Source organism: Babylonia areolata, chromosome 5 (assembly GCF_041734735.1).
Source record: "Babylonia areolata isolate BAREFJ2019XMU chromosome 5, ASM4173473v1, whole genome shotgun sequence".
In the NCBI taxonomy this organism is placed as follows: domain Eukaryota; kingdom Metazoa; phylum Mollusca; class Gastropoda; order Neogastropoda; family Buccinidae; genus Babylonia; species Babylonia areolata.
The window spans coordinates 5,874,241-5,901,740 of record NC_134880.1 but is presented as its reverse complement, the minus strand read 5'-3'; the positions used below and the strand labels follow the sequence as shown (position 1 = coordinate 5,901,740).

At 45.7% G+C, this 27,500-nt stretch overlaps 1 protein-coding gene across 2 annotated transcripts; it reads left to right on the top strand.

The window, feature by feature from the left end:
• The first annotated feature begins 15,380 nt into the window (after positions 1-15,380).
• LOC143282333 (sorbitol dehydrogenase-like) lies at positions 15,381-26,509 on the top strand. Of its 2 annotated transcripts, XM_076587938.1 has the most exons (9): positions 15,381-15,541; positions 16,026-16,059; positions 17,115-17,279; positions 19,734-19,893; positions 20,836-20,954; positions 21,503-21,568; positions 22,956-23,131; positions 24,204-24,325; positions 26,320-26,509. In XM_076587938.1, the coding sequence occupies exons 1-9, from the start codon at positions 15,488-15,490 to the stop codon at positions 26,483-26,485; spliced, it is 1,062 nt and encodes a 353-aa protein (XP_076444053.1). In that variant the 5' UTR covers positions 15,381-15,487; the 3' UTR covers positions 26,486-26,509. The 2 variants fall into 2 exon arrangements, with proteins under 2 accessions (XP_076444053.1, XP_076444054.1); XM_076587939.1 differs by lacking the exon at positions 24,204-24,325 and having other exon boundaries at positions 26,320-26,505.
• The last annotated feature ends 991 nt before the right edge of the window (positions 26,510-27,500 follow it).

Here is a 27,500-nt window from a genome sequence, read left to right as displayed (position 1 = left end):
TGCATTGTTTAATACTATCTTCACCTCAGGCATATGTCCAAAAGAATGGTCCAAGGCAAATATTGTTCCAATACACAAAAATGGGGATCCAGAAAATGTAGATAACTATAGAGGAGTGTTACTGTTGAGTGTTGTTTCTAAATGCTATACATCAATATTGAATATTAGATTATATAACTGGCTGGAAGATAACAATATGATTTCCGAAAATCAGGCTGAATGCCCTAGAGGGTATTTCACTGTTGATCAGGTATTTAACTTGTATGCAGCTGCCCCGAAATATATGCTAAAGAAAGGCAGAAAATTATATGTTGCTTTTGTCGACTTCAGAAAAGCATTTGATACTGTTCATATCGACAGGCGTCTTTATTGTTTGATAAATCAAAGTATAAAAGGAAAAGTTTTGGCATCTCCGAAATCAATGTATCGGTCATTACTTTCACGTGTGCGTGTGAATTGTGAGCTGACAGAGTTTTTCAAATGTCCTCTCGGAGTAAGACAAGGATGTGTTCTGAGTTTCATATTATTTTCTGTCTTCGTAAACCAGCTAGCTGACCACAAGGACGCTGAGGGAAAACACCGTATACAAATGATGCCAGGTATTATGGAGCTTTTCAATTTGGTCTATGCTGATGATGTGGCTTCACTTTCAACAACTGTAAGTGGGTGGCAAAATCAACTGAATGTTCTACGTATGTGTTGTAATGACATGGTGTTAAATGTGAACACTGAAAAAAACTAAAATCATGGTTTTCAGAAAGGAGGCTATTTAGGTAAAATTCAACAGTGGTTCTTCGATTGCCAGAAACTGGATAGGGTGAACTGTTACTGCTATCTAAGTTTCAACTTTACAACTATGCTAAGTATGAATAGAGGTACTGAACATTTAGCAGTCAAGGGAAAGAAAGCAGTTGAACAACTAAACAGGGTCTTTAGAAAATACAAAGAAATTACTGCCAAGTCTTTCTTCAAAATATTTTATGCTAAAATGTAACCCATTTTAATGCATTCATCTGAAATTTAAGGATTTAACAAGCGAGATCATTTAGAAAAAGTTCACATGTTCGCATGCAAGAGCTTTGTAGGTGTACCAATCAGAACCCCTAACAAAATGGTTTATGGTGATTTGGGAAGGTATCCACCCTGTGTAAACACTTATGTTTCTGTATTAAGGTACTTTTTAAATGGTTAGAAATGGATAATGAAAGACTACCATACAAGACTTATCAAATGTTACTTGAATTAGAAGTGGGGAAACGTGTATGGCATCCAGAGTTAGAGAAGTGTTATGTGAAACAGGATTTGATTTTGGTTGTTTGCAACAAGGTGCTGGGGATATTAAAATGTTCTAAAGTTTATTTAAGCAGATACGTATTGGTTTCTTTATTCAGGAATGGTCTGGTACGCTTGGAAATCGTGACAGATATGAAACTTATAGATCATTCAAAACTACTTTCGAAAGAGAAAAATATATCAATGATATAGACACATACTGCTTTTGAGTTGCTGTTTCGCAAATAAGATTTAATGTACTCCCGCTCAGTAGAAATGTACACCGATATAGTGACTCTAATCGAGATAGAAACTGCCCTTTTTGCATGTTGGCAATTGAAGACGAAAGTCATTTTATACTATAATCACAGAGAGAGAGAACTCGAAATCGAATGTTTTAATGTACATCAGCCTTGGGCCACAACACAGAGGAAGCCATATCAAGCTATATATATCACAAACACACACAACACAACTGCACACACACACACACACACACACACACACACACATGACGATGTGGGATTTGCCAGGAGTCAGTGACGGGAATGAGCCCACATATCGCCTTGACCGAATTCGCCCACAGATAAGAAAGAACACACACGTCACGCAACCTCACTACTGCCCACCCTCGGTTTCACTTTTTCTTTTTACTTTAAATCTTGGAGAATGGATCTTACGTCAGTATCGTCACTGCTGAGCAGAGATTCCACTCGCTGTGGATCTTACGTCAGTGTCGTCACTGCTGAGCAGAGATTCTATTCGCTGTGGGTCTTATGTCAGTGTCGTCACTGCTGAGCAGATTCCTTTCGCTGTGGATCTTACGTCAGTGTCGTCACTGCTGAGCAGATTCCATTCGCTGTGGATCTTACGTCAGTGTCGTCACTGCTGAGCAGAGATTCTATTCGCTGTGGGTCTTATGTCAGTATTGTCACTGCTGTGCACAGATTCCATTCGCTGTGGATCTTATGTCAATACTGTCACTGCTGAGCAGAGATTCTATTCGCTGTGGGTCTTATGTCAGTGTCGTCACTGCTGAGCAGATTCCATTCGCTGTGGGTCTTATGTCAGTATTGTCACTGCTGTGCAGAGATTCCATTTGCTGTGGATCTTACGTCAGTGTCGTCACTGCTGAGCAGATTCCATTCGCTGTGGGTCTTATGTCAGTATTGTCACTGCTGTGCAGAGATTCTATTCGCTGTGGGTCTTATGTCACTGTCGTCACTGCTGAGCAGATTCCATTCGCTGTGGGTCTTATGTCAGTATTGTCACTGCTGTCCAGATATTCCATTCGCTGTGGATCTTACGTCAGTGTCGTCACTGCTGTGCAGAGATTCTATTCGCTGTGTCGCTGTGGGTCTTATGTCAGTATTGTCACTGCTGTGCATAGATTCTATTCACTGTGTCGCTGTGGGTCTTATGTCAGTATTGTCACTGCTTTGCAGAGATACTATTCGCTGTGGGTCTTATGTCAGTATTGTCACTGCTGAGCAGATTCCATTCGTTGTGGGTCTTATGTCAGTATTATCACTGCTGTGCAGAGATTCCATTCGCTGTGGATCTTACGTCAGTGTTGTCACTGCTGTGCAGAGATTCCATTCGCTGTGGATCTTATGTCAGTATTGTCACTGCTGTGCAGAGATTCTAATCGCTGTGGGTCTTATGTCAGTGTTGTCACTGCTGTGCAGAGATTCTAATCGCTGTGGATCTTACGTCAGTGTTGTCACTGCTGTGCAGAGATTCCATTCGCTGTGGGTCTTATGTCAGTACTGTCACTGCTGTGCAGAGATTCTAATCGCTGTGGGTCTTATGTCAGTGTTGTCACTGCTGTGCAGAGATTCTAATCGCTGTGGGTCTTATGTCAGTGTTGTCACTGCTGAGCAGAGATTCTATTCGTTGTGGGTCTTATGTCAGTGTTGTCACTGCTGTGCAGAGATTCTATTCGCTGTGGGTCTTATGTCAGTGTCGTCACTGCTGAGCAGAGATTCTATTCGTTGTGGGTCTTATGTCAGTGTTGTCACTGCTGTGCAGAGATTCTATTCGCTGTGGGTCTTATGTCAGTATTGTCACTGCTGTGCAGAGATTCTATTCGCTGTGGGTCTTACGTCAGTGTCGTCACTGCTGAGCAGAGATTCCATTCGCTGTGGATCTTACGTCAGTATTGTCACTGCTGTGCAGAGATTCTATTCGCTGTGTCGCAGTGGGTCTTATGTCAGTATTGTCACTGCTGTTCAGAGATTCTATTCGCTGTGGGTCTTATGTCAGTATTGTCACTGCTGTGCAGAGATTCCATTCGCTGTGGATCTTACGTCAGTGTCGTCACTGCTGAGCAGAGATTCTATTCGCTGTGGATCTTACGTCAGTGTCGTCACTGCTGAGCAGAGATTCTATTCGCTGTGGGTCTTATGTCAGTATTGTCACTGCTGAGCAGAGATTCTATTCGCTGTGGATCTTACGTCAGTGTCGTCACTGCTGTGCAGAGATTCTATTCGCTGTGTCGCTGTGGGTCTTATGTCAGTATTGTCACTGCTGAGCAGAGATTCTATTCGCTGTGGGTCTTATGTCAGTATTGTCACTGCTGTGCAGAGATTCTATTCGCTGTGGGTCTTACGTCAGTGTCGTCACTGCTGAGCAGAGATTCCATTCGCTGTGGATCTTACGTCAGTATTGTCACTGCTGTGCAGAGATTCTATTCGCTGTGTCGCTGTGGGTCTTATGTCAGTATTGTCACTGCTGTGCAGAGATTCTATTCGCTGTGTCGCTGTGGGTCTTATGTCAGTATTGTCACTGCTGTGCAGAGATTCTATTCGCTGTGGGTCTTATGTCAGTATTGTCACTGCTGTGCAGAGATTCTATTCGCTGTGGGTCTTATGTCAGTATTGTCACTGCTGTGCAGAGATTCTATTCGCTGTGTCTGTAACAACTTTCCAGGCTTTACGCCCGCGTCCTTCTTGGGGAAAGATCGTGCCCATTTGGGGTTGGGGGCGTCCACTGGCACCCTCAACCGCGTCCTCCTACGAGGAAGGTCGTGCCCATTTGGGGTTGGGGGCACCTTTTGGCAGGCACTTTCATGTGATGGTCGCTTTTCCTCCGGGTAGCCATGCTTCTGTGTCGTCTGTGTCATCGGTGTGTTCCAGTAATGGTAGTAGTTTTCTGCTGGGCGTGTGTACTCTGTAGTGGGTGGGTGTTTGGCATGCTTGCACGCATGTCTCCATTGTGTTTATATGTGTTTATAGTTTGACAGGTATATTTTGGTGTGCATATGTAATATTGATGCAATGTGCTATTTACTGTATTATGTGTTTTGTGAAATGTTTGCAGACGACGCCACTATACATCCTAGCCAAGCTGAACTGGACAACGTTTTTTGCAGTTCAACAGGACAATGTTATTATCATAATAACAAACTGGTCTGACCAAAATCAAATGTGTCTCCATCCCCACTCCCTAACCCCCACCCACCCCCAAAATAAATAAGAATTACAACAAGACGAAAGTGCCAAAATTTGTCGAATAAGTATCCACCGCATTCTTTCTGTCAATAGTAATGATTATAATTAGAAAGCTGACCACCATAAAATTCCTGGCGTCACTGTTGATAACTGTCTGTTGCAAACCGTTCGTTTATTTATTTATATTCTGTTAATCTAAGATGAAGATAGACTGGTGTCGCAATACCATATCACGATGACATGAAAAATTATATCAATAATATCTAACTGTATATAATGAAATATTCTGCCTCTCAAGTGAAAACTGACACAAAAAAAGCTTTTTTTTATGAAATGTATATAAGAGAACATCGTCCCTCTTCCAAGAATCGGTCTCGTGGAATGCAGTAGTTTTTTCGCTTAACTTTTCAATCATTTTTTTCTTCTTTTCCTCTTTGCCCTGGGGTCTGCACGTAAAGAAGCATGCTCATTCCACTTTCCTCTTTGAACAAACTTGCATGTATTTCATGTGTGTGTGTTTGAGAGTCTGAAACAAACAGAGCGAAATACAAGCACACATACAGTTACGGTCAAAAGACAGACAGACAGGCAGGCAGACAACGGGCGAGAAATAGAGACACAGAGAAAGGGGAGTGTGGGGTGGGGGGGGGGGAGGAGGAGGATGTACATCCATGAGATAATGCCGGGACATGACTGAACGTGACACGGCAAACACTGAGCTTCTCAAACCCCTATGTAGCTCCACGGCAAACTGACCCCAATGTAGCCACACGGCAAACACTGAACTTCTCTGAATCCTATGGAGCTTCGCTGCAAACACTGACCCCAATGTAGCTACACGGCAAACACTGACCCCAATGTAGCCACACGGCAAACACTGACCCCAATGTAGCCTCACGGCAAACACTGACCCCAATGTAGCCACTCGGCAAACACTGACCCTAATGTAGCCACACGGCAAACACTGACCACAATGTAGCCTCACGGCAAACACTGACCCCAATGTAGCCTCACGGCAAACACTGACCCCAATGTAGCCACACGGCAAACACTGACCCCAATGTAGCATCACGGCAAACACTGACCCCAATGTAGCCACTCGGCAAACACTGACCCCAATGTAGCCACTCGGCAAACGCTGACCCCGATGTAGCCACTCGGCAAACACTGACCCCAATGTAGCCACTCGGCAAACACTGACCCCAATGTAGCCACTCGGCAAACGCTGACCCCGATGTAGCCACTCGGCAAACACTGACCCCAATGTAGCCACTCGGCAAACGCTGACCCCGATGTAGCCACTCGGCAAACACTGACCCCAATGTAGCCACTCGGCAAACACTGACCGCAATGTAGCCACTCGGCAAACACTGACCCTAATGTGGCCCCAATGTAGCCTCACGGAAAACACTGACCCCAATGTAGCCACTCGGCAAACACTGACCCCAATGTAGCCACACGGCAAACTAACCCCAATGTAGCCACACGGCAAACACTGAACTTCTCTCACTCCTATGGAGCTTCACTGCAAACACTGACGCCAATGTAGCCACACGGCAAACACTGACCCTAATGTAGCCACACGGCAAACACTGATCCCAATGTAGCATCACGGCAAACACTGACCCCAATGTAGCCACACGGCAAACACTGACCCCAATGTAGCCACACGGCAAACACTGACCCCAATGTAGCCTCACGGCAAACACTGACCCCAATGTAGCCTCACGGCAAACACTGACCCCAATGTAGCCACTCGGCAAACACTGATCCCAATGTAGCATCACGGCAAACACTGACCCCAATGTAGCCACTCGGCAAACACTGATCCCAATGTAGCATCATAGCAAACACTGAACCCAATGTAGCATCACGGCAAACACTGACCCCAATGTAGCCACACGGCAAACTGACCCAATGTAGTATCACGGCAAACACTGACCCCAATGTAGCCACTCGGCAAACACTGACCCCAATGTAGCCACACGGCAAACACTGACCCCAATGTAGCCACACGGCAAACACTGACCCCAATGTAGCCACTCGGCAAACACTGACCCCAATGTAGCCTCACGGCAAACACTGACCCCAATGTAGCATCACGGCAAACACTGACCCCAATGTAGCCACTCGGCAAACACTGACCCCAATGTAGCCACTCGGCAAACACTGACCCTAATGTGGCCCCAATGTAGCCTCACGGAAAACACTGACCCCAATATAGCCACTCGGCAAACACTAACCCCAATGTAGCCACTCGGCAAACACTGACCCCAATGTAGCCACACGGCAAACACTGACCCCAATGTAGCCACACGGCAAACTGACCCCAATGTAGCCACACGGCAAACACTGAACTTCTCTGACTCCTATGGAGCTTCACTGCAGACACTGACGCCAATGTAGCATCACGGCAAACTGACCCCAATGTAGCCTCAGGCCAAACACTGACCCCAATGTAGCCACACGGCAAACACTGACCCCAATGTAGCCTCAGGCCAAACACTGACCCCAATGTAGCCTCACGGCAAACACTGACCCCAATGTAGCCACTCGGCAAACACTGACCCCAATGTAGCATCACGGCAAACACTGAACCCAATGTAGCATCACGGCAAACACAGACCCCAATGTAGCCACACGGCAAACTGACCCCAATGTAGTATCACGGCAAACACTGACCCCAATGTAGCCACTCGGCAAACACTGACCCCAATGTAGCCACTCGGCAAACACTGACCCCAATGTAGCCATTCGGCAAACACTGACCCCAATGTAGCCTCACGGCAAACACTGACCCCAATGTAGCCACTCGGCAAACACTGACCCCAATGTAGCATCACGGCAAACACTGAACCCAATGTAGCATCACGGCAAACACTGACCCCAATGTAGCCACTCGGCAAACACTGACCCCAATGTAGCCACTAGGCAAACACTGACCGCAATGTAGCCACTCGGCAAACACTGACCCTAATGTAGCCCCAATGTAGCCTCACGGAAAACACTGACCCCAATGTAGCCACACGGCAAACTAACCCCAATGTAGCCACACGGCAAACACTGAACTTCTCTCACTCCTATGGAGCTTCACTGCAAACACTGACGCCAATGTAGCATCACGGTAAACTGACCCCAATGTAGCCACTCGGCAAACACTGACCCCAATGTAGCCTCACGGCAAACACTGACCCCAATGTAGCCTCACGGCAAACACTGACCCCAATGTAGCCACTCGGCAAACACTGATCCCAATGTAGCATCATAGCAAACACTGAACCCAATGTAGCATCACGGCAAACACTGACCCCAATGTAGCCACTCGGCAAACACTGACCCCAATGTAGCCACTCGGCAAACACTGACCCCAATGTAGCCACTCGGCAAACACTGACCTCAATGTAGCCACTCGGCAAACACTGACCCCAATGTAGCCACACGGCAAACTGACCCCAATGTAGTATCACGGCAAACACTGACCCCAATGTAGCCACTCGGCAAACACTGACCCCAATGTAGCCACTCGGCAAACACTGACCCCAATGTAGCCACACGGCAAACACTGACCCCAATGTAGCCACTCGGCAAACACTGACCCCAATGTAGCCTCACGGCAAACACTGACCCCAATGTAGCATCACGGCAAACACTGACCCCAATGTAGCCACTCGGCAAACACTGACCCCAATGTAGCCACTCGGCAAACACTGACCATAATGTGGCCCCAATGTAGCCTCACGGAAAACACTGACCCCAATATAGCCACTCGGCAAACACTAACCCCAATGTAGCCACTCGGCAAACACTGACCCCAATGTAGCCACACGGCAAACACTGACCCCAATGTAGCCACACGGCAAACTGACCCCAATGTAGCCACACGGCAAACACTGAACTTCTCTGACTCCTATGGAGCTTCACTGCAGACACTGACGCCAATGTAGCATCACGGCAAACTGACCCCAATGTAGCCTCAGGCCAAACACTGACCCCAATGTAGCCACACGGCAAACACTGACCCCAATGTAGCCTCAGGCCAAACACTGACCCCAATGTAGCCTCACGGCAAACACTGACCCCAATGTAGCCACTCGGCAAACACTGACCCCAATGTAGCATCACGGCAAACACTGAACCCAATGTAGCATCACGGCAAACACAGACCCCAATGTAGCCACACGGCAAACTGACCCCAATGTAGTATCACGGCAAACACTGACCCCAATGTAGCCACTCGGCAAACACTGACCCCAATGTAGCCACTCGGCAAACACTGACCCCAATGTAGCCATTCGGCAAACACTGACCCCAATGTAGCCTCACGGCAAACACTGACCCCAATGTAGCCACTCGGCAAACACTGACCCCAATGTAGCATCACGGCAAACACTGAACCCAATGTAGCATCACGGCAAACACTGACCCCAATGTAGCCACTCGGCAAACACTGACCCCAATGTAGCCACTAGGCAAACACTGACCGCAATGTAGCCACTCGGCAAACACTGACCCTAATGTGGCCCCAATGTAGCCTCACGGAAAACACTGACCCCAATGTAGCCACACGGCAAACTAACCCCAATGTAGCCACACGGCAAACACTGAACTTCTCTCACTCCTATGGAGCTTCACTGCAAACACTGACGCCAATGTAGCATCACGGCAAACTGACCCCAATGTAGCCACTCGGCAAACACTGACCCCAATGTAGCCTCACGGCAAACACTGACCCCAATGTAGCATCACGGCAAACACTGACCCCAATGTAGCCACTCGGCAAACACTGATCCCAATGTAGCATCATAGCAAACACTGAACCCAATGTAGCATCACGGCAAACACTGACCCCAATGTAGCCACTCGGCAAACACTGACCTCAATGTAGCCACTCGGCAAACACTGACCCCAATGTAGCCACTCGGCAAACACTGACCCCAATGTAGCCACTCGGCAAACACTGACCTCAATGTAGCCACACGGCAAACTGACCCCAATGTAGTATCACGGCAAACACTGACCCCAATGTAGCCACTCGGCAAACACTGACCCCAATGTAGCCACTCGGCAAACACTGACCCCAATGTAGCCTCACGGCAAACACTGACCCCAATGTAGCCTCACGGCAAACACTGACCCCAATGTAGCATCACGGCAAACACTGACCCCAATGTAGCCACTCGGCAAACACTGGCCCCAATGTAGCCTCACGGCAAACACTGACCCCAATCTAGCTTCACTGCAAACACTGACCCCAATGTAGCATCACGGCAAACACTGACCCCAATGTAGCCACTCGGCAAACACTGACCCCCAATGTAGCTTCACTGCAAACACTGACCCCAATGTAGCTTCACTGCAAACACTGACCCCAATGTAGCCTCACGGCAAGCACTGACCCCAATGTAGCCTCGCGGCAAACACTGACCCCAATGTAGCCACTCGGCAAACACTGAACGTCTCTGACTTCTATGTAGCCTCGTACCGATCGTGTATTTTTGGCCCTCATGTATATTTAACCCCCATGGAAAGTTGGCCCTCATGGAAAGCTGACCCTCTTGGAAAGTTGACCCTCATGTGTAACTGACCCTCATGGAAAGTTGACCTTCATGTATAGTTGACCCTCATGTATAGTTTACCATCATGGAAAGTTGACCTTCATGTATAGTTGACCCTCATGTATAGTTTACCATCATGGAAAGTTGACCTTCATGTATAGTTGACCCTCTTGGAAAGTTGACCCTCATGGAAAGCTGATCTTCATGGAACGTTGACCTTCATGTACAGTTGACTCTCATGGAAAGTTTACCCTCATGGAATGTTGACCTTCATGTATAGTTGACCCTCATGTATAGTTGACCCTCATGGAACGTTGACTTTCATATATAGTTGACCCTCTTGGAAAGTTGACCCTCATGTACAGTTGACCCTCATGGAAAGCTGACCCTCATGGAACGTTGACCTTCAAGTATAGTTGACCTTCATATACAGTTGACTCTCATGGAAAGTTGACCCTCATGGAACGTTGACCTTCATGTATAGTTGACCCTCATGTATAGTTGACCCTCCTGGAACGTTGACCTTCATGTGTAGTTGACCTTCATGTACAGTTGACTCTCATGGAAAGCTGACCCACATGGAACGTTGACCTTCATGTATAGTTGACCCTCATGTATAGCTGACCCTCATGGAACGTTGACCTTCATGTATAGTTGACCCTCATGTATAGTTGACTCTCTTGGAAAGTTGACCTTCATGTAGTTGACCCTCAAGTATAGACGACCGTCATGGACCGGCATGGCAGTAAAGATGGAATTCAGGTAGCAGCACGGCAGTGTAGATGACCTAATGTAACAGTACTGCAGTGTAGATGATCCTCACGTACCGGCACGGCAGCATAGATGACATTCTTGGAGCAGCATGGCAGTATAGATGACCCAATATAGCAGTTTTGCAGTACAGATTACCCTCAGGTACCGGTACGGCACAGCAGTAAAGACTACCCTCATGTTGCAGCATGGCAGTATAGTTGACCCTCATATAGTAGCATGGCAGTATATATGACACTCATGTAGCAGTATTGTAGTATAGACGACCCTCAAGTAGCAGCAGGGCAGTATAGATGACCTCATGTTGCAGCATGACAGTATAGACGACCCTCAAGTAGCAGCATGGCAGTATAGATGACCTCATGTTGCAGCATGACAGTATAGACGACCCTCAAGTAGCAGCATTGTGGTATAGACGACCCTCAAGTAGCAGCATGGCAGTATAGATGACCCTTATGTAGCAACATGGTAAGATGTATGACCTCATTTAACAGCATAACAGTACAGACGATCCTCAAGCAGCAGCATGACAGTATAAACGACCCTCACGTAGCAGCATTGGAGTATAGATATACCTCAAGTTGCAGTATGGCAGTATAGATGTCCTCATGTAGCAGCATGGCAGTATAGCATGGCAGCATAGATAACTCTCATGTAGCAGCACGGCAGTATGGACGACCCTCATGGAGCAATATCTTAGTATCGATGACATTCACGTAACAACATGGCAGTGTTGGTCAGTAAATTAGAACAACAAACCCAAAGACGCATCCGTGAGAGTGAATGATACTGGACGGTGTGGTCCCAGTCTTCACACTCAAGCCCATAGCACACTCAGCTCTGGGTGGGAACCGGCCCCAGGCCGAAAACTCCCCACCTCCGCTGAGAATCGAACCCGCGTCCTCCCAGCCGTGAGCCTGCGATGCTAATCACTTTACTGCGGCAGCTGACAGCAAGAACTGTCTTTGTATCACAGACGCAAGTACTATGACTCTGTCACTGAAGGGAGAACTATTTTTGTAAATACTTAACATTATAAATCTGTCAAGGAAGCAACGCTATCATTGTACCACTGAAGCAAATACTATCACTATCATTATTACTGAAGCAAGCATTATCACTTTATCACTGAATTATCACTCGATCACTGAAGTAAATAGTATCACTCTGTTGTCACGAATAAGATTTCTGTTACATATAGAAATGTAACAAATACCCAGACTCACACCTTCCGCTACCAATTTTGACACAGGACAATAACGAAATCATTTCTATCTTCCTTTCTTGCACATTTATTCATTTATTCTTCAGGATATTTCGAAATGAGGAACCCACCTTCCCACAACAAGTATAATCATGAACACATTCTTACCGCAGTCCAAACGCTCTCTCGTTCAGTCCAGATCCTAACCTATTTCAAATATTCCACATTCTTCTAGATCTAGACATAACAATGAAAGACGAGCTCAGCTGAAGACCCAAAACTTACATTTTGCATCCTAAGGAGTGGGCCAGCTAAACAAAATAATGCATGGAGGGTCGCTGGTGCTCAACAGCCTGGCGCTTCAGATTCCAGATACATTCATCCTACTTTAATCCTACATCATTCTCATGCTCGCTTCTCTCTCTCTCTCATACCAAAAAGTGAAGCGGATCCGTTGATCCAACTTCCGACTCTCTAGTCCGACTAGTCTTAATTTAACTCACTCAGTACGACCAGTCCTCTCTTCTCCTCTACACAGACCCCTCGGATGTCCGGTGGGTGTCTGAATGATCCAACCTTTAGATTCCGTCGTCAGAATTGTGGTATTCTTTGTCAACATTCACCTCTTCAGTATAAGAGCCTTCCGCTTGCAATATTTTGATGATGGTAACTGGGGTGAAACGCTGTTAACGTCGTCTCTTTCGCCGTTCGTATGGAGAGAGTTAAGGGAGCACACAAAAATCGCGCAATTCGCTCCCTGACATCTGCCACTGAAACAAATATGACCTCTCTATCACTATCCTTGAAGCAAGCACTGTTACCCTATCACTGAAGCAAACAATATCACTCTGTCTCCGAAGCAAGTTATATCATTGTATCACTGAGGCGAGTAACCGTATTCTGCCACTGAAGCAAGTACTCTCACTCTATCACTGATGCAGATACTATCTTTATATAAGTGAGGTAAGAACGATTACTCTGCCATTGAAACTTGTACTGGCGTTGTGTTACGAAGGCAAGAACAGGTGCTCTGCAAATGAAGCAAGTACTATCGTTTTGTCACTTAAGCAAGAACTTTCAGCCAGTCACTGAAGCAAGCACTGTCATTCTGTCAGTGTCGCAAGTGCTATCACCCTATCACTGAAGCAAACATATAGATACCACTCAAGCAAACACTTTACCAACCACTGAAGTAAGTATTGTCACTACTAACTCTATAACTATTACTGAAGCAAGTACTGTTTCCCTGTCACCAAACACTTTTACTCCACTTCCGAAGCAAGGACTGTCGCTATATTACTGAAGCAAGTACTATCACTCTGTTTCTGAAGCAAGGGCTGTCACCCTATCACTAGAGCAAGCACCATTAATCTATCACTGAAGCAAGTACTATCACTTTCTCACACTATCACTGAAGCAAGTATTATCACTTTCTCACACTATCACTAAAGCAAGTACTATCACTTTCTCACACTATCACTGAAGCAAGTACTATCACTTTCTCACACTATCACTGAAGCAAGTATTATCACTTTCTCACACTATCACTGAAGCAAGTGTTGTCACTTTCTCACACTATCACTGAAGCAAGTATTATCACTTTCTCACACTATCCCTGAAGCAAGTATTATCACTTTCTCACACTATCACTGAAGCAAGTACTATCACTTTCTCACACTATCACTGAAGCAAGCATTAACGCTTTCTCACACTATCACTGAAGCAAGTATTATCACTTTCTCACACTATCACTGAAGCAAGTATTATCACTTTCTCACACTATCACTGAAGCAAGTATTATCACTTTCTCACACTATCACTGAAGCAAGTACTATCACTTTCTCACACTCACACTGAATCAAGTACTGTCACTCTCTCACTGTCACTGAAACAAGAACAATTGTCATATCACTGAAGCAAGGACTGTTACCCTATCGCTGAAGCAAGTTCTCTCTCTCTCTCTCTCTCTCTCTCTCTCTCTCTCTCTCTCTCTCTCTCTCTCTCTCTCTCTCTGTCTGTCTGTCTGTCTGTCTGTCTGTCTGTCTCTCTCTCTCTCTCTCTCTCTCTCTCTCTGGTTAGAGCCTTGTACTATCATTCTTAGAGTCCCGGGTTCGAATCTTTCAATTCCAGTCTGAAGACCCACCTTTTCCCGTCCTGGATAATTCTCAACAGCTCATCCCCTTCCAGTATGAGTTAAAATGACTGATAGTTTCAGAATTTGTTGGTTGTATTTTGACTGTGTACTATTTATGATTGTGTGTTATGACTTGTGTGTGTGCATGCGCGTGTGCTTGTGTGTGTGTGTGTGTGTGTGTGTGTGTGTGTGTGTGTGTGTGTGTGTGTGTGTGTGTGTGTCAGGGGGCTGGGGGTATGAATATATATTTTTTTTTTAATGTTTGGTATCTTGTTTTCAATTTTTCCTTTTTGATATTTACATATGTGTTCTGTTTGTAAACGCCTAGGGCATATTTTCAAGATTTGGCGTAAATGCTCATGATGATAATGGTAATAATAATAATGAATAAATTATCTCGGTGACAGCACCTGTTGGGTAAAGGGTAGATTTTTTTTTTTTTTTTCCGATTTTCCATGTCAACATAATATGTGCAGACTCGCCAGTGCCTGAACCCCCTTCGTGTGTATACGCACGCAGAAGACCAAACACGCACGTCAAAGATAATGTAATCCATGTCAGCGTTCGGTGGATAATGGAAACAAGAACATACCCAGCTTTCACACCCCGAAAACGGAGTATGGCTGCATACATGGTGCAGCAAATAATAATAATAATAATAATAATAATAATAATAATAATAATAAAGACATTCACGTAAAATGTTAATTTATATATGAGTATATGTGTACGTGACTGAAACCTGATTGAATGACACGGGAAACGAATGATGATGTAGGAATGTGCGCTGTTGCAGGTTTCTCGTTTCTCGCATTGTCGGAGGACAAAAAAAGATGTTCGAGCATTACTGCCATACCAAATCGCATTGGCCATGCGTCGAGATATTTGGTGTCCAATAATTGTTCTGAAATGCACGAGCACGCACATGATGCTGTATCTGATTGACCGACATAGACTGAAGGGCGACAGTCAGTCACTCTGTATGCGTCAATTTTGAAAGGCGAAAGGTGCAGAAGAAGACAGCAAATGCGTACTTATTTCAGCAATTCTTTTACTGTCAAAATCTGTTCTGTTCACAGCACAGACCTGACTTTCCAGTATGTCCAAGAGAAACCTATGTGCGGTGCTGCATGGGGCTGGAGATTTGAGGGTGGTGAGTGTGTGTGTGTGTGTGTGTGTGTGTGTGTGTGTGTGTGTGTGTGTGTGTGTGTGTGTGTGTGTGTGTGTGTGTGTGTGTGTGTGTGTGTGTGCCCGTGTGTGTGTGTGTGTGTGTGTGTGTGTGTGTGTGTGTGTGTGTGTGTGTGTGTGTGTGTGTGTGTGTGTGTGTGTGTGTGTGTGTGTGTGTGTGTGTGTGTGTGTGTTTGTGTGTGTGTGTGTGTGGGGGTACACACGTGCTTGTGTGTCCATGGTTGTGTGTGTATGTGTGTGTGTGTCCCTGCTTCTGTGTGTGTGTGTGAGAGAGAGAGAGAGAGAGAGAGAGAGAGAGAGAGAGAGAGTGTGCGTGTGTGTGTGTGTGTGCGTGTGTGAGTGTGTGTGTGTGTGTGTGTGTGTGTGTGTGTGTGTGTGTGTGTGCTGACAAGAGTAGCAGGAACGAGCGATGAACTGTCCGTATTGATGTTGTTGTTGTTGTGTTTCAGGTGGAACGTCCAACGCCACAGCCCGCTGATAATGGTGAGATTGACACTTTGCTTGGGGGAGGGGTAGAGGTGGGGAAAGAGAGATGGGAGGGGGGGCGGGGGAGATGGGAGAACGGGGAGACAGAGAGAGACATATGGAGAGAGAGAGGGAGAGATTGGGAAGGGGGTGGAGAGACACAGTGAGATAGAGAGGGGACAGAGAGAGAGAGAGAGAGAGAGAGAGAGAGATCGGGCGTCCCCCCAGAAGTGAACCGCTTTTTGACAAGTATTTTCTCAGTGATAGAGAAAGCGAATTCATTGAAAATGTTCACACATGAACAGTAACAAGTCTGCAAAATATGTAAAAGTTCAGACACAAATCCTGCGTGTGTGTGTGTGTGTGTGTGTGTGTGTGTGTGTGTGTGTGTGTGTGTGTGTGTGTGTTTTAAATAACCATTGATCAGTGGGTATTCTGTGTTTCACATGTGTTAGTGACCATTGGTCAGTGGGTATATTATGTTTCACAGGTAATAGTGACCATAGGTCAGTGTGTCCATCATGTTTCAGAAATGCAGGTGACCATTGGTCAGTGTATCCATCATATTTCACAGGTGTTAGTGACCATAGGGCAGTGTGTCCATGTTTCAGAGGTTCAGGTGACCATAGGTCAGTGTGTCCACCATGTTTCAGAGGTGCAGGTGACCATTGGTCAGTGTGTCCATCATATTTCAGATGTTCAGGTGACCATAGGTCAGTGTGTCCATCATATTTCAGATGTTCAGGTGACCATTGGTCAGTGTGTCCATCATGTTTCAGATGTTCAGGTGACCATAGGTCAGTGTGTCCATCATGTTTCAGAGGTGCAGGTGACCATTGGTCAGTGTGTCCACCATGTTTCAGAGGTGCAGGTAACCATTGGTCAGTGTGTCCACCATGTTTCACAGGCGTTAGTGACCATAGGTCAGTATGTCCACCATGTTTCAGAGGTTCAGGTGACCATTGGTCAGTGTGTCCATCATGTTTCAGAGGTGCAGGTGACCATTGGTCAGTGTGTCCATCATGTTTCAGATGTTCAGGTGACCATAGGTCAGTGTATCCACCATGTTTCAGAGGTGCAGGTGGCCATTCGCTCAGTGGGTGTTTGCGGGTCGGACATGTCGTTGTACCGGACAGCAGTGATCGGGCCGTGTTCTCTCCGCTCTCCCATGACCCTGGGACACGAGGCGTGCGGGGTCGTCTCCAGCCTGGGCTCCAACGTCACCCAGCTGGCTATAGGTGAGAGTGCTGTGAGAGAGGAAATCAAACAGCAGCATTCGGCAATAGTCATAGTGGTAGCAGTAGTTTTACTTACAGAAGTTGCAGGTATTGTTACAAGATATCGTGGTCGTATTTAGTAGAAGTGGTTGAAGTTGTCCTTATCCACAAAGAGGCAGTGTTTATGCTTTTCGTTATCCACAAAGAGGCAGTGTCTGTGTTGACCATATCCACAAAGAGGCAGTGTTTGTGTTGTCGTTACCCACAAAGAGGCAGTGTTTGTGTTGTCGTTATCCACAAAGAGGCAGTGTTTGTGTTGTCGTTATCCACAAAGAGGCAGTGTTTGTGTTGTCGTTATCCGCAAAGAGGCAGTGTTTGTGTTGTCGTTATCCGCAAAGAGGCAGTGTTTGTGTTGTCGTTATCCGCAAAGAGGCAGTGTTTGTGTTGTCGTTATCCACAAAGAGGCAGTGTTTGTGTTGTCGTTATCCACAAAGAGGCAGTGTTTGTGTTGTCGTTATCCGCAAAGAGGCAGTGTTTGTGTTGTCGTTATCCACAAAGAGGCAGTGTTTGTGTTGTCGTTATCCGCAAAGAGGCAGTGTTTGTCTTTTCGTTATCCACAAAGAGGCAGTGTTTGTGTTGTCGTTATCCACAAAGAGACAATGATTCTGTTTTTCGTTATCCACAAAGAGGCAGTGTTTATGCTTTTCGTTATCCACAAAGAGGCAGTGTCTGTGTTGACCATATCCACAAAGAGGCAGTGTTTGTGTTGTCGTTATCCACAAAAAGGCAGTGTTTGTGTTGTCGTTATCCGCAAAGAGGCAGTGTTTGTGTTGTCGTTATCCACAAAGAGGCAGTGTTTGTGTTGTCGTTATCCACAAAAAGGCAGTGTTTGTGTTGTCGTTATCCGCAAAGAGGCAGTGTTTGTGTTGTCGTTATCCACAAAGAGGCAGTGTTTGTGTTGTCGTTACCCACAAAGAGGCAGTGTTTGTGTTGTCGTTACCCACAAAGAGGCAGTGTTTGTGTTGTCGTTATCCACAAAGAGGCAGTGTTTGTGTTGTCGTTATCCGCAAAGAGGCAGTGTTTGTGTTGTCGTTACCCACAAAGAGGCAGTGTTTGTGTTGTCGTTACCCACAAAGAGGCAGTGTTTGTGTTGTCGTTATCCACAAAGAGGCAGTGTTTGTGTTGTCGTTACCCACAAAGAGGCAATGTTTCTGTTTTTCGTTATCCACAAAGAGGCAGTGTTTGTGTTGTCGTTATCCACAAAGAGGCAATGTTTCTGCAGGCAGATAGCAACTGACGACACCCGTATCTTTGTAAAGTATTATGAGCTATTGCCATCAGGACGACGCTATAGGACTTTTAAGTTGAAATTCAGAGCTCTGAAGACTTTTATTCCACGTTCAATCCACCTTTTAAATTCTTGAGAACTGTGTGTGTGTGTGTGTGTGTGTGTGTGTGTGTGTGTGTGTGTGTGTGTGTGTGTGTGTGTGTGTGTGTGTGTGTGTGCGTGTGTGTGCGTGCGCGCGCGCGTGTGCGCACTCTCATATGAGACGTGTGAAAGTCCGTGCATGATAGGTTTAACTTGTTCTACTTGTGTGTGTGTGTGTGTGTGTGTGTGTGTGTGTGTTTGTGTTTGTGTTTACTGAACTTAAAAACGTGACAATTGGTTATTATGAATGTGCAATATGTAGGATGAATAATGTGCAATATGCAGAATGAATGTACAATGGAATATGTCTAATGCTAACGTCCATATTCTAAATATATTTCTGTTAATAATTACGATGTAACAATTAATTGCAATGTTTTAAAAGCGAATATGTGAAATGATTTTATTTGTGAACATATGTTTATTACTCTTGTTTAATAAAATAAACCGTGTGTGTGGGGTGGGAGGGGGGTGGGTGGGTGCGGGTGTGTGCTGATTATCTGGTTGTGGTTTTCCGCAATTTGTCTTTATTCTTATCTTATCTGTCTATTATAATCAATGCGCAATACAGTAGTCTATGCTTATAATTATATTCAAAATAATGTTTCTTACTTCTTTCTGTTTTTACATTAAGAATACCAGTTATTGCCTGCAGTGTGTGGATATATGTATGAAACGGTGTATGTGATATTTTTTTTTACATTTGTGTCTTCGTAATATTCGTAAAAGCTGTTGTTGACTTTTACAGTTATGGTCCCCATGTTGTTTACTTGCCTATGTTGTGATAATGCACCTGACTAAATTTCTCCAGTTGGAGATAATAAAGTTATTATTATTCTTATTCTTATGCAGGGGAACGGGCGGGCTATTTCATGCAGGGGATCAGGTGGGCTATGTTATACAGGGAACGGGGGCTGGGGGGGCGGGGGGCGGGGGGGTTGGGGGGGGGGCGGGTCTATGTCATGCAGGGGATCGGGCAGGCTATGTCATGCAGGGGATCGGGCGGGCTATGTCATGCAGGGGATCGGGCGGGCTATGTCATGCAGGGGATCGGGTGGCCCTCTCGCCGATCGAAGGATGCGGAAGGTGCAGAGTGTGCAGCGAGGGTCACCATAACCTTTGCCCTCACGTGCGGATGATGGCCACGCCCCCTACCGACGGTTCCCTGGCCAACTTCGTGGTGTGGCCCGCGAGTCTGTGCTACAAGTAAGTTGTCCTGTGTTGTCTGGGCTACAAGTAAGTTGTCCTGTGTTGCCTGGGCTACAAGTAAGTTGTCCTGTGTTGCCTGGGCTACAGGTAAGTTGTCCTGTGTTGCCTGGGCTACAAGTAAGTTGTCCTGTGTTGCCTGGGCTACAAGTAAGTTGTCCTGTGTTGCCTGGGCTACAGGTAAGTTGTCCTCTGTTGTCTGGGCTACAAGTAAGTTGTCCTGTGTTGCCTGGGCTACAAGTAAGTTGTCCTGTGTTGCCTGGGCTACAAGTAAGTTGTCCTGTGTTGCCTGGGCTACAGGTAAGTTGTCCTCTGTTGTCTGGGCTACAAGTAAGTTGTTCTTCTGTTGCCTGTGCTGTAAATAAGTTTTCCTGTTGTCTGTGCTGTAAGTGAATTGTCTCCTGTTGTCTGTGCTACAAGCTAGTAGTCCTGTTGTCTGTGCTACAAGCTAGTAGTCCTGCTGTCTGCGCTACAAGATAGTAGTCCTGTTGTCTGTGCAACAAATTGTCCTGGTGTCTGTGATACAAGTAAGATGTCCTCTTTTGTTTATGCTACAAGTAAAGTGTCGTGCTGTTCGTGCTACAAGTTATTTGTCCTCTGTTGTATGTGCTACACGTTATTTGTCCTCTGTTGTCTGTGCTGCAAGTAAGTTGTCCTGTTGTCTGTGCTACAAGTCGCTTGTCCTGTTGTCTGTGTTGTAAGTCACTGACATTTGGTCATTGACAGCAGTCTGGTCACTGACGGATGTTCATTGGCGTCACTGATAGTAGCTCATTGACGTTACTGACGGTAGTTCATGACGTCACTAACGGTTGTTCATTGACGTCGCTGATGGTTTGTCACTGACGTCACTGAGGGGGGCTGTTCAATGACGTCACTGGCGGTTGTTCATTGACGCCACTAATGCTTGTCCATTGACGTCACTGATGGTTTTCCCACCAGATTGCCCGACACCATGACGTGGGAGGAAGGAGCACTTGTTCAGCCCATGACATTGGCCCTGTATGGGTGTCAGAGGGCAGGGGTCAAGCCAGGTCATCGGCTCCTGGTGTGTGGCGCAGGTGGGTGTTGGAGTGACAGGGATCGACACTGAGCTGTAATCTGAATAAATGAATAGATAAATAAGAAGTAAATCGATACATAAATAAATGAATGAATAAATAAATAAATGATTAAGGAAAGAAATGAATTAATGAATAAATAAATGAATAAATAAATGAATAAATCGATAATCGTCCAACATCCCCAACATTCCTAGCTTACAACGGAATAGGTTTCACAAAGCTACCACTGTTACAAACGAATGGACACCGATTCAAGGGAGTGTTGATATCTACAAAAGTCGATTCATTCGTCCATCCGCTCTCCTTTGCGAAAATGACCTCATTTAGGATAACAACAAAACAATAAGGATGACAACGATATCAACGAGATCGTCAACGTTGATGACAATGACGCTGCTGATGACGATGCGGATGATGTCAGACAATATTAACAGTCTGCACAGCGAGGGTGATAATGCATCATGATGATGATGATGATGATGATGATGATGATGATGATGATGATGATGATGATGATAACAAGGAATGTCCCATATTGTGTACAGGTCCACTGGGCATGATGATGGTGATGGCGGCAAAAGATATTGGTGTCTCCTCCATTTGTGTCACAGGTAAGGTATCTACATATACCTACAGTTCTAGACCTAACCAAAGAAGAAGAAGAAGAAGTAGTAGTAGTAGTAGTAGTAGTAGTAGTAGTAGTAGTAGTAACACACCTCTTGAGATGGAGCAGCCGCCTTGATGTCAGAAGTTGGCCCACCTGATCAGAGACAAAGAGGGAATCATGGCAAAGTGGGAAGAGGACTCCAGGCAACTTCTAAGCCGACCATCTACTGTGGAACAAGCTGCCTTACAAGAATCAACCCAGAAGCCATCACAGGAGGACCTCAAATTCTCATCCAACAAGGACAAACTGAGGACGGCCATGAAGCAGATTAACTGTGGCAACCATACACAGGCACCAAGGTACCTCAAATCAACAATCGACCGTGGAAAAACAGATGTTTTGCAAATAATCATCAACCTCTTTTCAGAGGCATCAAGAATCCTCAAACTGACAATCAACCCAAGAAAAACAGAGGTTCTGCAGGTAAGTATCAACCACCTTGCATAGGCGCTAAGATTCCTCAAATTAACAATAAGCCCAGGAAAAAGAAAGGCTCTGCAGGTAAACATATACTACTACTACTCCTACTGCTGCTGCAACTACTACTTCTACTGCTAGTGGTGGTAGTAGTTGTAGTCGTTGTTGTCCTTGGTTTTCCTTCGCAAGCGAAGATGAGCATGAGTATTGCACTGGATGGGTGGATGATGGCGTGTGAAGTCACGACTTGCGCAGAGTTTGGACTGCCGGTCTTTTTCACACAAACTTGATGCTGCATGCCTGGGGGCCAAATCTCCGACTGTCTCTAGCCTGGGAGCTTCACAGTACCCAGTATCTCCAGTCGTGCATGGGGCTTGCTGTGGAAAGATTGTGTACTGGTGGAGAGAGACTTACTCGCAGTGCTGTAACAGTAGCAGCAGTGCTTGCCAGTGGCGAGGGTAAGAAGTGAGGCACTTCAATAAAGTGATTTACCACACAAAAGCCAACGCAAACGCACTTGTCGCGTCACACAGTAGCAGCAGCAGTAGCAGTAATACAGCTGTGTGTGTGTGTGTGTGTGTGTGTGTGTGTGCGCGCGTGTGCGTGCGTTCGCACGTGCGTGCGGTGTATTTTGTGCCTTTTTCCTGCGATTATTCATATATGCAATTTGTAGTATTGCACTGGTGTATATAGATTTTGCTTTTCCACTTCTGTGTCCTCAGACCTGATGATGCAATGGAAGTCAGATCAACCCACGCTACTAATAGCCCAGCCGATCTCAAGGGACTTTTTTCAAAGCTGGTGACACAATCGAAGAAAATGGACGGAAGCTGAAGCCGATGATCTATAGTTGTCCCAGAGAGTATAGTTGCTGCTTCCTGTGTCGGTACGTAACTGATTCCGTTCATGTGCAGATCTCAGCGACGACCGGCTGCAGTTCCTCAAGACGACCACTGGTTGCTTGGTGACTCGAGCTGATGATGATGCGGCGTCTGACGTAGCGGACCGTGTGATGTCATTGCTAGGAAGAGAAGCTGACGTCACGATAGAGTGCAGCGGCGCACCGTCAGCTGTCAGGGTTGGCATATATGTGAGGGAGTATTTCATGCTACATATATGTGAGGGAGTATTTCATGCTACATGTATGTGAGGGAGTATTCCGTGCTACATATATGTGAGGGAGTATTTCATGCTACATGTATGTGAGGGAGTATTTCATGCTGCAACTATGTGATGGGGCATTCTACGCTGCATGTATGTGATGGAGTATTTTATGCTGCACGTATATGAGGGAGTATTTTATGCTGCGTATGTGTGAGGGGTATTTTATGCTGCATATATGCGAGGGGGTATTTTATGCCACATATTTATATAAGGGTATTTTATCACACACACACACACACACACACAAACGCACACACTCACACACACACACGTGCGCGCGCGTATATGGCCACGCATTTACGTTTGTTACATTGTGTTTTTCTAATGCCTGTGCTTTTTTTTTTTTTGTTGTTGTTGTTTTTTGTTAATGTCTGTACATTTGAGATGAACACATAATGAGTGACGTTTATTTTATATCCGGTACATGCACAACCCCCACACCATTCTCAGCTCCACCCCTAGTTGATGTAAAGCGTATATCTACCTGTCTCTCCATACACCTAAACATGTTTGAAGGCAAAATATTTGTGTTTTCGATGGCTTTAACTTGACCTAAATCCTAGACTTAAGATGAGAGACAGACACAGAGAGAGAGAGACACGGAGAGGGAGAGACAGACAGAGAGACAGAGAGAGAAAGGCAAATAGGCAGGAAGGCAGACATAGATATATATATATATATATATATATATATATATATATATATATATATATATATATATACAAAAATGTACGATATCATCACATATGATAATGCAAATAAATGATTTAATCAAATCATCAAACAGAATTGAACCATCCTTCTTGTATGAGCATTTCAATATCACTACAGACCGGACGTAAAGATTTTTTCTTTTCTTTCTTTTTTTTTTTTTAAGCATAACGTTAAACACTTTAACATTGTCGTGCTATATCTTGTCAAAGTTACTCATGGTGACCACTGAAAGCGACACCGTGTGTTTCCTTCCCCCTGATGTTGAACTCAGCCCTTTTCTCCAGGCGACCAAAGCAGGGGGCTGCTTGCTGCTGGCTGGCATCGTTCCACGCGAGGTGCAGGTCCCTCTGCTGGGTGCCTTCATGAAGGAGTTGGACATCAGAAGCATGCTGCGCTTCACAGACACGTAAAGCTGGCGATCCACTGTCCGGCACTGTATCATCGCTCTGACTTTACATGCAGCAGTTCACAGACACGTAAAGCTGACGATCCACTGTCCGGCACTGTATCATCACACTCACTTTACATGTAGCACTTCACAGACACGTAAAGCTGACGATCCACTGTCCGGCACTGTATTGTCACTCACAGTACACTCTGCACTTCACAGACACGTAAAGCTGACGATCCACTGTCCGGCACTGTATCATCACACTCACTTTACATGTAGCACTTCACAGACACGTAAAGCTGACGATCCACTGTCCGGCACTGTATTGTCACTCACAGTACACTCTGCACTTCACAGACACGTAAAGCTGACGATCCACTGTCCGGCACTGCATCATCACACTCACTTTACATGCTGCGCTTCACAGACACGTAAAACTGACGATCCACAGTCCAGCACTGTATCATCACACTCACAGTTCATGTTGCACTTCTCAGACAACTACAATACATGCTGCACTTCACATACAGTCACAGTACTTGTTGCACATCACAGACACGTAAATCTGACCATCTACTGTCCGCCACTGTATCACCACACTCAAAGTACATGCTGCACGTCACAGACACTCACAGTACTTCACAGACACGTTAAGCTGGTGATCCACTGTCTGGCACTGTATTATCACACTCACAGCACACTCTGCACTTCACGGACACGTAAAGCTGACCACCCACTGTCCGGCAGTGTATTGTCACTCACCGTATACTCTGCACTTCACGGACACGTAAAGCTGACCATCCACTGTCCGGCACTGTATTATCACTCACAGTACACACTGCACTTCACGGACACGTAAAGCTGACCACCCACTGTCCGGCACTGTATTATCACTCACCGTATACTCTGCACTTCACGGACACGTAAAGGTGACCATCCACTCTCCGGCACTGTATTGTCACTCACAGTACACTCTGCAATCACAGACACGTAAAGCTGACCATCCACTGTCCAGCACTGTATCATCACACTGACAGTACATGTTGCACTTCACGGACACGTAAAGTTGACCATCCGCTGCCCGGCACTGTATTATCACTCACAGTACACTCTGCACTTCACGGACACGTGAAGCTGACCATCCACTGTCCGGCACTGTATCATCACTCTCACTTTACATGTAGCACTTCACGGACACGTAAAGCTGACCATCCACTGTCCGGCACTGTATTATCGCTCACAGTACACTCTGCACTTCACGGACACGTAAAGCTGACAATCCACTGTCCGGCACTGTATTATCGCTCACAGTACACTCTGCACTTCACGGTCACGTAAAGCTGACCACCCACTGTCCGGCACTGTATTGTCACTCACAGTACACTCTGCACTTCACGGTCACGTAAAGCTGACCACCCACTGTCCGGCACTGTATTGTCACTCACAGTACACTCTGCACTTCACGGACACGTAAAGCTGACCATCCACTGTCCGGCACTGTATCATCACACTGATAGTACATGTTGCACTTCACATACACCTACAGTACATGCTGCACTTTACAGACACGTAAACCTGACGATCCACTGAAGACACTTATAGTACATGGTGTGTTGTCAAGGCAACTGGGGACACATCATGCCTGTCCTTTGTTTTTACCTGATGTCTAATGGAAATCATACATGTCCTATGTTTTTACCTGATGTCTGATGGAGATCATGCCTGTCCTCTGTGTTTACCTCATGTCTGATGTTGATCATACCTCTCCTTGTTTTTAACCTCAGTCATATGACCTCAATTTAATTGAACTGAACCGTACTTGCGAATGACGTCATGTGATTGTACTGGTTACGAGCAGAGGAAGACATGACGTCATGTGATTGTACTGTTCTGTACAAAGCAAAAACAACAGAACACGACTCTAGAGACTCTGTCCTTAATCTTCATGTATTTGTTTCAGTCACTATGTCGATGATGGTTTTCACCAGCCTGTTGTGCTCTTTTTCCAGGTTCCCCGCCGCTATCGACCTAATTGCGTCACGCAAGGTTGACGTCAGAAGACTGGTGACGCACACATTCAAACTGAATGACGTGGTGGAAGCTTTTGAAACCATGGGTAGAAAAGTGCCTGGCAAGATCATCATTCAATGTTCCGATGACAGTGACATGTTCTGATTGGCTCTCTCTCTCTCTCTCTCTCTCTCTATATATATATATATATATATATATATAGTGGAGGAGCCAAAACGAAGAGAACTGTTCTGGATATGTAACCTTGGGACAGTTTTTGTTGGACTGAACTTGAGAAGCGACATCCACGGATTTTCATTGTGAACTCTGATTCGTGGAGTTTCCAGTCCGGTTTGTCGTGGTGGTGGTTACACACGATCACTGAGATATAAAGAGTGAGAGTGAAAAAGAGTGATGTGTACATAGACAATTGAAGGAACATTTAGAACATGATAACTTTACGTAGTAGAAGACGTCATGTAAGGTCAGAAAGATGACGTAAAAAAAAAAAGCATTACGTCACCTGTTAAAAATGTAGTCTGTGACCAAGCTGCCGGCTGACAGGGAAAATTCAGATTTTATTGTTTTGTTTAACAAAATAGGTGGTGGGGGGGGGGTTAACTTTGTTTTATCACACACACACACACACACACACACACACACACATATATATATATATATATATATATATATATGGTGGTGTGTCCATCGAGATCGATGATGACCATCGTTGTCATCCAGCTGGGGGATGGGGGGAGGGTGGTGGTGGGATGGGAGGGGAGGATGCTCATGAATCTATCTGTGAATGCGCAGATGGCTGAATAGTCCAATCTGCGCACGAAATGTTCGCTGACAGTTGGGGCAGACAAAGACAGGCATATCATTGTCAGGGAGCTTGTTTGCCCGTGACTTTCTGGCCTGCCTCTTCTGAACAGCTGCAGCAGTCCTGTTGGCCTCGGACAACTTGGCACCTTTGTGCACAGCAGCGCGCCATTTGTCACGGTCCACTGCAGATTCCTCCCAGGAGTCAGGGTTGATATCAAACGCTTTCAGAGAGACTTTCAGAGTATCTCTGAAGCGCTTCTTCTTACCTCCGTGTGATCTCTTCCCTTGTTGCAGCTCGCCATAGAAGAGCCTTTTGGGCAGCCGATATATATATATATATATAATAACAATAATA